We start from the raw sequence: 12687 nt of genomic DNA on the forward strand, positions 1-12687 counted from the left end.
AAAAAAAAAAAAAAAAAAAAAAAAAAAAAAAAGATCAAGACCATCAAGACCATCCTGGCCAACATGGTGAAACCCTGCCTCTACTAAAAATACAAAAATTAGCTGGGTGTGGTGGCATGCGCCTGTAGTCCCAGCTACTCAGGAGGCTGAGGCAGGAGAATCACTTGAACCTGGGAGGTGGAGGTTGCAGTGAGCTGAGATCGCGCCATTGCACTCCATTCTGGGAGACAGAGCAAGAATCCATCTCAAGAAAAAAAAAAAAAAAAAAAGAGAGAGAGAAAGGGAAGGGGCTATATCCAGGGTGCTGTGGAATGGCAGAGCCAGACTAAGGAAGCTTGGTTATCAATAAAATTAAACAAAGATGAAACAACCACCACCACTGTAGAAACAAGGATAGTTGGGTGATGGATTTGTCTTCCGGAACCCAGAGGTCAGGTCTGGGGCCAGAAGACCACAAGTAAAGGGAAACACAGGGTGCGGAGCCGAGTGAAGAACAGGAGCACATAACCAGAACCAGAGCTCCAGGAAGACACAAGAGGAGCCAATGAAGAGCTCACAGCCCAGCTATAGTGAAGGCACTGGCAGTCCTTAGTACAGAGAAGCTTGATGTTTCTTATGGTTTTTTTTTTTTAATTTTTTTTTTTTTTTTTTTTTTTTGTGAGACGGAGTCTCGCTCTGTCGCCCAGGCTGGAGTGCAGTGGCCGGATCTCAGCTCACTGCAAGCTCCGCCTCCCGGGTTTACACCATTCTCCTGCCTCAGCCTCCGAGTAGCTGGGACTACAGGCGCCCACCACTGTGCCTGTAGAGACGGGGTTTCACCGTGTTAGCCAGGATAGCCTCGATCTCCTGACCTCATGATCTGCCCGCTTTGGCCTTCCAAAGTGCTAGGATTACAGGCGTGAGCCACTGTGCCCCGCCCATTCTTTCTATCTTTTTTTGTACCCATTAACCATCCCCACCTCCCTCCTACCCCCCACTACTCTTTGCAGCCTCTGGTAACCATCCTTCTACTCTCTATGTCCATAAGTTCAATTGTTTTTTAGATCCTACAAATAAGTGAGAGCAGGTGATGTTTGTCTTTCTATGCCTGACATATTTCACTTAGCATAATAACCTCCAGCTCTATCCATGTTGTTGCAAATGACAGGATCTCATTATTTTTTATGGCTGAATAGTACTCCATTGTGTATAAGCACCAAATTTTCTTTAATGTCTATTTTCTTACTAAAGTTTCTAGTTGTATAAGTGCATTTGATTTTTGGCTCAAGTACTCAGGTATTCATTCGTTTAGAGAATACATGATGAGGCCAGGCACAGTGGTTCATGCCTATCATCCCAGCACTTTGGGAGGCTGAGCCGGGTGGATTACGAGATCAGGAGTTCGAGACCAGCCTGGCCAATATGGTGAAACCTCGTCTCTACTAAAAATACAAAAGTTAACTGGGTATGGTGGCGGGCGCCTGTAGTCCCAGCTTCTCAGGAGGCTGAGGCAGGAGAATCGCTTGAACCCGGGAGGCGGAGGTTGCAGTGAGTTGAGATTGCACCGCTGCACTCCAGCCTGGGTGAGACAGCGAGACTCCATCTCAAAAAAAGAAAGAAAGAAAGAAAATATATGATGAGTGCCAGGCACCACACTGGGAGCACAGCAATACACAGATGTGAAGGAGCTCTTGTTCTCCTGCAGCATTCAGCCTTGCGATAAATAAATAAATAATACGTCTGTTGCCTGTCTTAGGGTCTCCTTCAAACACCTGCAAAGCATATTGATTGGAGAGCTTCTGACCAATTTGGGGATCCTCCAGGCATCCTCTCAAATTTGAGGTATCCCAACGAAGCGTATGGCATGGTTAATTGAGACTGTTTATGAAGACTGTGGTCCCAAATGGAGGTATGAGGATAAGCAGTTGATAGAAGGTGCTCAAACAGAAATCGCCATTACCTTGAACAAACACGTGCTGAGTCTCTCTGGGGACTGCTTGTCTGGCTGAAGCACCTCCACGGTACCCGGAAGCCTGATTTTCATAAGCATCGCCGATGTTGGATGATAGAGGATTTGCGACTGAAAACTTTCCCACAGGTGCTGCGCTCGTGGAGCTTCTCTCCAGGGTGCACTCTCTGATGGTGAGTGAGCCACCTTTTCTGCAGGAAGGTTTTCCTACATGCAATGCACTCATGGGGCTTGTCTCCACTATGAATTTTCTGATGCTGATAATGGGATGAGCCGTCAAAGAAAACCTTCCCACAGTCATTATCTTCGGAATGCGTCTCTACAGTGTGCACTGTCCTGTGTCGAATGAGGGATGAATGGTCCAACAGAGCTCTGCCCTACCCCTGCATTCCTAGGGCCACTCTCCAGGGCGGGTTAGCTGTGGCCGGAATACCTTTCCCGCTGAAGGGTTCTCCACACGCTGTGCATTCATAAGGACGTTCTCCAGGATGAGTTCACCGATGTCCAGTAAGGGTTAATCAGTTGTAGAAAGTTTTCATTGCATTCAAAGGGGCTCTTCCCAGGGTGTGACGTCAGTTGTTTCTCTTTTCAATTTTAATTAATGTTATAGAGACAAGGTCTCACTATGTTGCTCAAGCTGGTCTCAAACTCCTAGGCACAAGTGATCCTCCCAAAGTGCTGGGATTACAGGCATGAACCACCACGCCGGCTGACATCAGGTTTTTCTTAGGGCTCCTACAGCTGAAGCCTCTTCTGCATTCTTTTTTTTTTTCTTTTTTATTATACTTTAAGTTCTAGGGTACATGTGCACAAAGTGCAGGTTTGTTACATAGGTATCCATGTGCCATGTTGGTGTGCTGCACCCATTAACTCGTCATTTACATTAGGTATATCTCCTAATGCTATCCCTCCCCTCCCCCAACCCTGCAACAGGCCCCGGTGTGTGATGTTCCCCTTCCTGTGTCCAAGTGTTCTCATTGTTCAGTTCTCACCTACGAGTGAGAACATGCGGTGTTTGGTTTTCTGTTCTTGCGATAGTTTGCTCAGAATGATGGTTTCCAGCTGCATCCATGTCCCTACAAAGGACATGAACTCATCTTTTTTTTTAATGGCTACATAGTATTCCATGGGGAATATGTGCCACATTTTCTTAATCCAGTCTGTCACTGATGGACATTTGGGTTGGTTCCAAGTCTTTGCTATTGTGAATAGTGCTACAATAAACATACGTGTGCATGTGTCTTTATAGCGGCATGATTTATAATCCTTTGGGTATATCCCCAGTAATGGGATGGCTGGGTCATATGGTACTTCTAGTTCTAGATCCTTGAGGAATCACCACACTGTTTTCCACAATGGTTGAACTAGTTTACAGTCCCACCAACAGTGTAAAAGTGTTCCTATTTCTCCACATCCTCTCTGGCACCTGTTGTTTCCTGACTTTTTAATGACTGCCATTCTAACTGGTGTGAGATGGTATCTCATTGTGGTTTTGATTTGCATTTCTCTGATGGCAAGTGATGATGAGCATTTTTTCATGTGTCTGTTGGCTGTATGAATGTCTTCTTTTGAGAAATATCTGTTCATATGCTTTGCCCACTTTTTGAAGGGGTTGTTTGTTTTTTTCTTGTAAATTTGTTTGAGTTCTTTGTAGGTTCTGGATATTAGCCCTTTTCAGATGAGTAGATTGCAAAAATTTTCTCCCATTCTGTAGGTTGCCTGTTCACTCTGATGGTAGTTTCTTTTGCTGTGTAGAAGCTCTTTAGTTTAATTAGATCCCATTTGTCAATTTTGGCTTTTGTTGTCATTGCTTTTGGTGTTTTAGACATGAGGTCCTTGCCCATGCCTATGTCCTGAATGGTATTACCTAGGTTTTCTTCTAGGGTTTTTATGGGGTTTTCTAAATATACAATCATGTCATCTGCAAACAGGGACAATTTGACTTCCTCTTTTCCTAATTGAATACCCTTTATTTCTTTCTCATGCCTGATTTCCGTGGCCAGAACTTCCAACACTATGTTGAATAGGAGTGGTGAGAGAGGGCATCCCTGTCTTGTGCCAGTTTTCAAGGGGAATGCTTCCAGTTTTCGCCCATTCAGTATGATATTGGCTGTCGGTTTGTCATAAATAGCTCTTGTTATTTTGAGATATGTTCCATCAATACCGAATTTATTGAGAGTTTTTAGCATGAAGGGCTGTTGAATTTTGTCAAAGGCCTTTTCTGCATCTGTTGAGATCATCATGTGGTTTTTGTCTTTGGTTCTGTTTATATGCTGGATTACGTTTATTGATTTGCATATGTTGAACCAGCCTTACATCCCAGGGATGAAGCCCACTTGATCATGGTGGAGAAGCTTTTTGATGTGCTTCTGGATTTGGTTTGCCAGTATTTTATTGAGGATTTTTGCGTCGATGTTCATCAGGGACATTGGTCTAAAATTCTCTTTTTTTGTTGTGTCTCTGCCAGGCTTTGGTATCAGGATGATGTTGGCCTCATAAAATGAGTTAGGGTGGATTCTCTCTTTTTCTGTTGATTGGAATAATTTCAGAAAGAGTGGTACAAGCTCCTCCTTGTACCTCTGGCAGAATTCGGCTGTGAATCCATCTGGTCCTGGACTTTTTTTGGTTGGTAGGCTATTAACTATTGCCTCAATTTCAGAGACTGCTATTGGTCTATTCAGGGATTCAATTTCTTCCTGGTTTAGTCTTGGGAGAATGTACGTGTCCAGGAATTTATCCATTTCTTCTAGGTTTTCAAGTTTATTTGCATAGAGATGTTTATAGTATTCTCTGATGGTAGTTTGTATTTCTGTGGGGTCGGTGGTGATATCCCCTTTATCATTTTTTATTGTGTCTATTTGATTCTTCTCTCTTTTCTTCTTTATTAGTCTTGCTAGTGGTCTATCAGTTTTGTTGATCTTTTCAAATAACCAGCTCCAGGATTCATTGATTTTTTGAAGGGTTTTTTTGTGTCTCTATGTCCTTCAGCTCTGCTCTGATCTTAATTATTTCTTGCCTTCTGCTAGCTTTTGAATGTGTTTGCTCTTGCTTCTCTAGTTCTTTTAATTGTGATGTTAGGGTGTCAATTTTAGATCTTTCCAGCTTTCTCTTATGGGCATTTAGTGCTATAAATTTCCCTCTACACACTGCTTTAAATGTGTGCCAGAGATTCTGGTATGTTCTGTCTTTGTTCTTATTGGTTTCAAAGAACATCTTTATTTCTCCCCTCATTTCATTATTTACCCAGTAGTCATTCAGGAACAGGTTGTTCAGTTTCCATGTAGTTGAGTGATTTTGATTGAGTTTCTTAGTCCTGAGTACTAGTTTAATTGCACTGTGGTCTGAGAGACAGTTTGTTATAATTTCTTTTCTTTTACATTTGCTGAGGAGTGCTTTACTTCCAACTATTGGTCAATTTTGGAATAAGTGCGATGTGGTGCTGAGAAGAATGTATATTCTGTTGATTTGGGATGGAGAATTCTGTAGATGTCTATTAGGTCTGCTTGGTGCAGAGTTGAGTTCAATTCCTGGATATCCTTGTTAACTTTCTGTCTTGTCGATCTGTCTAATGTTGACAGTGGGGTGTTAAAGACTCCTATTATTATTTTGTGGGAGTTTAAGTCTCTTTGTAAGTCTCTAAGGACTTGCTTTATCAATCTAGGTGCTCTGGTATTAGGTACATATATATTTAGGATAGTTAGCTCTTCTTGTTGAATTGATCCCTTTATCATTATGTAATGGCCTTCTTTGTTGCTTTTGATCTTTGTTGGTTTAAAGTCTGTTTTATCAGAGACTAGGATTGCAACCCCTGCCTTTTTTTGTTTTCCATTTGCTTGGTAGATCTTCCTCCATCCCTTTATTTTGAGCCTATGTGTGTATCTGCATGTGAGATGGGTCACCTGAATACAGCACACTGATTGGTCTTGACTCTGTCCAGTTTGCCAGTCTGTGTCTTTTAATTGGAGTGTTTAGCCCATTTACATTTAAGCTTTTAATATTGTTACGTGTGAACTTGATCCTGTCATTGGGATGTTAGCTGGTTATTTTGCTTGTTAGTTGATGCAGTTTCTTCCTAGCATCGACATTTTGGCATGTTTTTGCAGTGGCTGGTACCGGTTGTTCCTTTCCATGTTTAGTGCTTCCTTCAGGAGCTCTTGTAGGGCAGGCCTGGTGGTGACAAAATCTCTCAGCATTTGCTTGTCTGTAAAGGATTTTATTTCTCCTTCACTTATGAAACTTAGTTTGGCTGGATATGAAATTCTGGGTTGAAAATTCTTTTCTTTAAGAATGTTGAATATTGGCCCCCACTCTCTTCTGGCTTGTAGAGTTTCTGCTGAGAGATCTGCTGTTAGTCTGATGGGCTTCCTTTGGTGGGTAATCTGACCTTTCTCTCTGGCTGCCCTTAACATTTTTTCCTTCATTTCAACTTTGGTGAATCTGACTATTATGTGTCTTGCAGTTGCTCTTCTCGAGGAGTATCTTTGTGGCATTCTCTGTATTTCCTGAATTTGAATGTTGGCCTGCCCTACTAGGTTGGGGAAGTTCTCTTGGATAATATCCTGCAGAGTGTTTTCCAACGTGGTTCCATTCTCTCTGTCACTTTCAGGTACACCAGTCAGATGTAGATTTGGTCTTTTCACATAGTCCCATATTTCTTGGAGGATTTGTTAATTTCTTTTTACTCTTTTTTCTCTAAACTTCTCGCTTCATTTCATTCATTTGATCTTCAATCACTGATACCCTTTCTTCCAGTTGATTGAGTCGGTTACTGAAGCCTGTGCGTTTGTCACGTAGTTCTCATGTCGTGGTTTTCATCTCTATCAGGTTGTTTAAGGACTTCTCTGCATTGGTTATTCTAGTTAGCCATTTGTCAAATCTTTTTTCAAGTTTGTTGTTTCTTTGTACTGGGTTCATAATTCTTCCTTTAGCTCAGAGAAGTTTGATTGTCTGAAGTCTTCTTCTCTCAACTCGTCAGAGTCATTCTCCATCCAGCTTTGTTCCATTGCTGGCAAGGATCTGTGTTCCTTTGGAGAGAGCCGCTCTGTTTTTTAGAATTTCCAGCTTTTCTGTACTGCTTTTTCCCCATCTTTGTGGTTTTATCTACCTTTGGTCTTTGATGATGGTGACGTACAGATGGGGTTTTGGCGTGGATGTCCTTTCTGTTTGTTATTTTTCCTTCTAACAGTCAGGACCCTCAGCTGCAGGTCTGTTGTTTTCTGGAGGTCCACTCCAGACCCTGTTTGCCTGGGTATCAGCAGCGGAGGCTGCAGAAGAGTGAATATTGCTGAACAGCAAATGTTGCTGTCTGATTGTTCCTTGGAAGCTTCATCTCAGAGGTGTACCCGGCCATGTGAGGTGTGAGGTGTCAGTCTGCCCCTAGTGGGGGATGTCTCCCAGTTAGGCTACTTGGAGGTCAGGGACCCACTTGAGCTGACTATCTGTCCATTCTCAGATCTCAAACTCCGTGCTGGGAAAACCACTACTCTCCTCAAAGCTGTCAGACAGGGACATTTACATCTGCAGAGGTTTCTGCTGCCTTTTGTTTGGCTATGCCCTGTCCCCAGAGGTGGAGTCTACAGAGGCAGGCAGGCCTCCTTGAGCTGCAGTGGGCTCCACCCAGTTTGAGCTTCCTGGCCGCTTTGTTTACCTACTTAAGCCTCAGCAATGTCGGGCACCCCTCCCCCAGCCTTGCTGCCGCCTGCAGTTAGATCTCAGACTGCTGTGGTAGCAATGAGGGAGGCTCTGTGGGCATGGGACCCTCCAAGTCAAGCGTGGGATATAATCTCCTGGTGTGCCGTTTGCTAAGACCCTTGGTAAAGCGCAGTGTTAGGGTGGGAGTGACCTGATTTTCCAGGTGTTGTGTGTCATGGTTTCCCTTGGCTAGGAAAGGGAGTTCCCTTCCCCCTTGCACTTCCCAGGTGAGGCGATACCTTGCCCTGCTTCAGCTCTCACTCAGTAGGCTGCACCCACTGTCCTGCCCCCACTGTCCGACAAGCCCCAGTGAGATGAACCCTGTACCTCAGTTGGAAATGCAGAAATCACCCGTCTTCTATGTCGCTCATGCTGGGAGCTGGAGGCTGGAGCTCTTCCTATTCACCCATCTTGGCACGGATCCTTTCTGCATTCTTGATAGTCATGGGGCTTTCCTCCACTGTGAGTCCTCTGATGATGGGTGACTAATACGTGGTTATATCAGGTTTTCCCACACACGCTGCATTCAAAGTTCCTCCCCTTACTGTTCGTTTTCTTGGCAGGAGTAGATCTTTGCCTCAGTCGTTCTCCTTGGGGGCAGATTTCTTCAACATTTCCCTGAATGGGTTTTCTTCTTTCTCCCCTCAGGCTTTTCAGGGATAAGTGCAGGACCCAGAGGACAATCTTTTCAGAGTTTTTCATTAATGTATTTAGTGATTTTACTTTCTTAGAAACATCCTGCCTTTGAGTGGAGTTCTGGCTTTTAGGTCTGGTCTTCTGGTCTAAAATAAATAGCAAGTAGAGATCACAGCTTTGAGTGCTAGTTAAGAAGAAAGTATTGTATGTGTTAAGAACAAGTACAAAATACTGGGTGATTGATTGGTAACTCCTTAAAAGAAAAACAACCGGGACAGCGTGAAAAATAGCAAAGGAAAAGAGAAATAGAGATTAGAAGTAGAAAGTGGGCATTTAGTCCACTAAACACTGTTCAGTTATTCATGCTTTAGCTATTTATCATCTAGTGTGCCTGTTAAGTGCTGGGCATGGTAAGTCACTGAAACACGAATGCCTAAGACAGTCATAGTCCCTGCCCTCATGATGCTTATATTCTACTACACAAATGGCAAAGAAACAAACAAAATATGACAGATGGTGATGAGTACAGTGAAGGAAATAATGAGTGGGAGTTGGAGTAGGGGCTTCAGAGAGATCCTTAAGAGTGGTCATCTAGAATTGATGTTTGAACTAAGATCTGAAAGAAGGAAGTTAATCATGTGAACAGCCAAAAGAAGAGCATTTTGAAAAGAGGTATATGAAGAAAAATAGCAGATGTATGAAGGGGTGGCCTGCCCCTCCACACCTGTGGGTATATCTCATCAGGTGGCATGAGAGACTGAGAAAAGTAATAAGACACAGAGACAAAGTATAGAGAAACAACAGTGGGCCCAGGAGACTGGCAGTCAGCATACCAGGGACCTGCACTGGCACCGGTCTCTGAGTTCCCTCAGTTTTTATTGATTATTATTTTCGTTATCTCAGCAAGAGGAATGCGGTAGGAGAGCAGGGTGATAATAGGGAGAAGGTCAGCAAGAAAACATGTGAGCAAAAGAATCTATGTCATAATTCAATTCAAGGGGAGGTGCTATGCCTGGATGTGCACATAGGCCAGATTTATGTTTCTCTCTGCCCAAACATCTCAGTGGAGCAAGGATAACGGAGCAGCATTGCTGCCAACATGTCTCGCCTCCCGCCACAGGGCGGTTTTTCTCCTATCTCAGAATTGAACAAATGTACAATCGGGTTTTATACCGAGACATTCAGTTCCCAGGGGCAGGCAGGAGACAGTGGCCTTCCTCTATCTTAACTGCAAGAGGCTTTCCTCTTTCACTAATCCACCTCAGCACAGACCCTTTACGGGTGTCGGACTCGGGGACGGTCAGGTCTTTCTCATCCCACGAGGCCATATTTCAGACTATGACATGGGGAGAAAGCTTGGACAATACCCGGCTTTCCAAGGCAGAGCTCCCTCTGGCTTTTCGTAGTGCATCGTGCCCCTGGTTTATGGAGACTAGAGAATGGCGATGACTTTGACCAAGCATACTGCCTGTAAACATTCTGTTAACAAAGCATGTCCCGCACAGCCCTAGATCCCTTAAACCTTGATTCCATACAACACATGTTCCTGTGAGCACAAGGTTGGGGCGAAGGGGCTGGGGCAAAGTTACAGATTAACAGCATTTAAGCAAAGCAATCGTTCAGGTACAGGTCAAAATGGAATTTCTTATGTCTTCCCTTTCTACGTAGACACAGTAAAAGTCTGATCTTTTTTTCTTTTCCCTACAGATGTACATAGAGCTATAGAAGAGGGAGTGAGCAGGGCAGCTTGCTACGGGTAGAGGAGTGTAAACATCTGGGAAAACGTAGGGAGACAGGCTAGCTCCTGGGAAAGTAGCTGCCTGTGACTACTGAGTGGATCTAACGGGAAAAGGAAGGTGGTAAAAGATAAGCAGGAGAGGCCGGGTGCGGTGGCTCACACCTGTAATCCCAGCACTTTGGGAGGCTGAGGTGGGCAGATCACCTGAGGTCAGGAGTTCAAGAGCAGCCTGGTCAACATGGTGAAACCGCATCTCTACTAAAAATACAAAAATTAGCCAGGCATGGTGGCGGGTGCCTGTAGTCCCAGTTACTTGGGAGGCTGAGGCAGGAGAATCGCTTGAACCCAGGAGCTGGAGGTTGCAGTGAGCCGAGATTGTGTCACTGTACTCTAGCCTGGGTGACAGAGTGAGACCTCATCGCAAAAAATAATAATAATAAAATAAGCAGGAAAGATGAAAAAGTGTTATCAGAGTTGAAATAAAGGTGTGTCTCAGCCCTCTCCTCTCCCAGCCTCACCCCTCACCACTACCACCCCCAAGAAAAACAAACAGGAAGGGCCTTGCTGTGGACAGCTCCACTTTCTCACTCATTATCCGTGTGTGTGCTGTGTACCAGCTAGTGTTTTGACAGTAGGCGAGAACATAAAACATCTCTGGTGGTGTTGACATTTTAATTAGGGGTAGGTGTGTACAGACAGTAAACAAAAGTAAAAAGTAAAAATGTCAGGAAGACAGAGCTGGGAAGACAGCTGAGAGTGCAGGGGCTGGGAAGTGTGGAAGGGATGGTGAGAGTTCTGTTTTATTTAATTTTTTAATTGTTGAGATGGAGTCTCACTTCGTTGCCCAGGCTAGAGTGCAATGGCATGATCTCAGCTCCCAGCTTCAAGTGATTATCCTGCTTCAGCCTCCCAAGTAGCTGGGATTACAGGCATGAGCCACCATGCCTGGCTAATTTTGTATTTTTTTAGTAGAGACAGGGTTTCACCATGTTGGCCAGGCTGGTCTTGAACTCCTCATCTCAGGTGATCCACCTGCCTTGGCCTCCCAAAATGCTGGGATTACAGGTGTGAGCCACCGTGCCTGGCTCAGAGTTCTGTTTCTAGACAGGATGGCCAGAGAAAGCCTGGCTGAGAAGGGGGCACATCTGAGCAAAGACTTGGAAAAGGTGACAAGAAAGCCATGTGCTTATCTGGAGCACAGATTTTTGGGGCAAAGGCCCAGTGTGACCATGACCATCTCCATAGGCCTATGAGACCCCAAGGAGGGGTCTCTATGTGAACCTTCCACTAAATCCCACCTGCCCATCCACTCATGCCTACAGAAGTACTTCCTGCACCCTGTCTCACTTCACCTTCCTGAATATCAAGTTTCCATGGCTCTCCACTTCCATTCAACTGGAAAATCACATCAGGTTTAGGAAATACAAGTCCTATTCACAAAGAACAGAATGAGAAACGGCTGTTTAGGATAGAAACCCATAGCCACCTCAGGGTTTAGCAGCAGTGCCTTACTTTCTAGGGGGGAACATAAAACTGTCCAGCAAGCATATGCTACTTCCCAGAATCACATACACAGCTCTCTGAAGGGAAGTCAGGGCGACTTTCTAGAAAATCGGAGTTAGGTCTCTTTGAAGTGGTTCCTGTGTTCTTTACCTGATAAGTGTCTGGGAATGTCCCCCATATGGACCTGCTGTTCTTGTGGGTTGAGGGAAAGTTCTTGGCTTAGAGCAGTGGAATATGGAGAAGGTTCCACACCTCAGGAACAACCCCATGAAGCCATTTTCTTTTATAGCTTTAAAAATAATGAATTTGTATCCCTTAATTATGTATCTGTGCAATTTTGTTGAATTTGATGAAAATACAAATTCAACTGGAAGAGTTTTAGATAATATAAAACACAACTATAAACACCAATAAACAGTTTTTTAGAAATCCTTAAAAAGATAAATTATGATGGCCTTGGCTTTTAAAAATGTAAAATAGGCCAGGCGTGGTGGCTCACACTTGTAATCCCAGCACTTTGAGAGGCTGAGGTGGGCGGATCACCTGAGGTCAGGAGTTCAAGACCAGCCTGGCCAACATGGTGAAACCCCGTCTCTATTAAAAATACAAAAATTAGCTGGGCGTGGTGGCGAGCGCCTGTAATCCCAGCTACCTGGGAGGCTGAGACAAGAGAATCACTTAAACCCGGGAGGCAGAGGTTGCAGTGAGCTGAGATTGCACCACTGCACTCCAACCTAGGGAAAAGAGCGAGACTTCGTCTCAAAAAAAAAAAAAAAAAAAAAAAAAAGTTAAATAGTGAAATTTATAAAGCCCTCATTTTCTGTATTTAGTTTCTAAATGCATTATGAAATGCTTAAGACATACAAGAAGCATAAAGACTAAAGCAAACACCTATGGACCCACCACCTAATTTAAGAAATAAACATTAACACTAAGGTTGAAGTCCCTCCCTCATCTCCTCTCTTCCCCTCCATGAGCTAACCACTGTGCTAAATTTGGTGTTCATCACTCCACGTATTTTAAAATGTGCTTCCTCGTTTTATTTGCAGTTTTAAAAATATTTTAAAACATTCCATGTTCACTGGAGACAACTGGGAAGTATAAAAAGGAGAGGCTGGGCACGGTGACTCACACCTGTAATCCCAGCACTTTGGGAGGCCGAGGCAGGCGG

The 12687-nt window shown here is 44.0% G+C and overlaps 1 protein-coding gene across 1 annotated transcript in view; it reads right to left on the reverse strand.

The window, feature by feature from the left end:
• LOC112604468 (translation initiation factor IF-2-like) overlaps positions 1-2029 on the reverse strand; it is a 19536-nt gene extending 17507 nt beyond the window's left edge. The window contains exon 1 of the mRNA XM_025353506.1: positions 1940-2029. Coding sequence (XP_025209291.1) covers positions 1940-2029 — 90 coding nt within the window. The remainder of the gene's footprint in view (positions 1-1939) is intronic.
• Between the last annotated feature and the right edge of the window lie 10658 nt (positions 2030-12687).

Source organism: Theropithecus gelada, chromosome 13, assembly GCF_003255815.1.
Source record: "Theropithecus gelada isolate Dixy chromosome 13, Tgel_1.0, whole genome shotgun sequence".
Classification (NCBI taxonomy): Eukaryota; Metazoa; Chordata; class Mammalia; order Primates; family Cercopithecidae; genus Theropithecus; species Theropithecus gelada.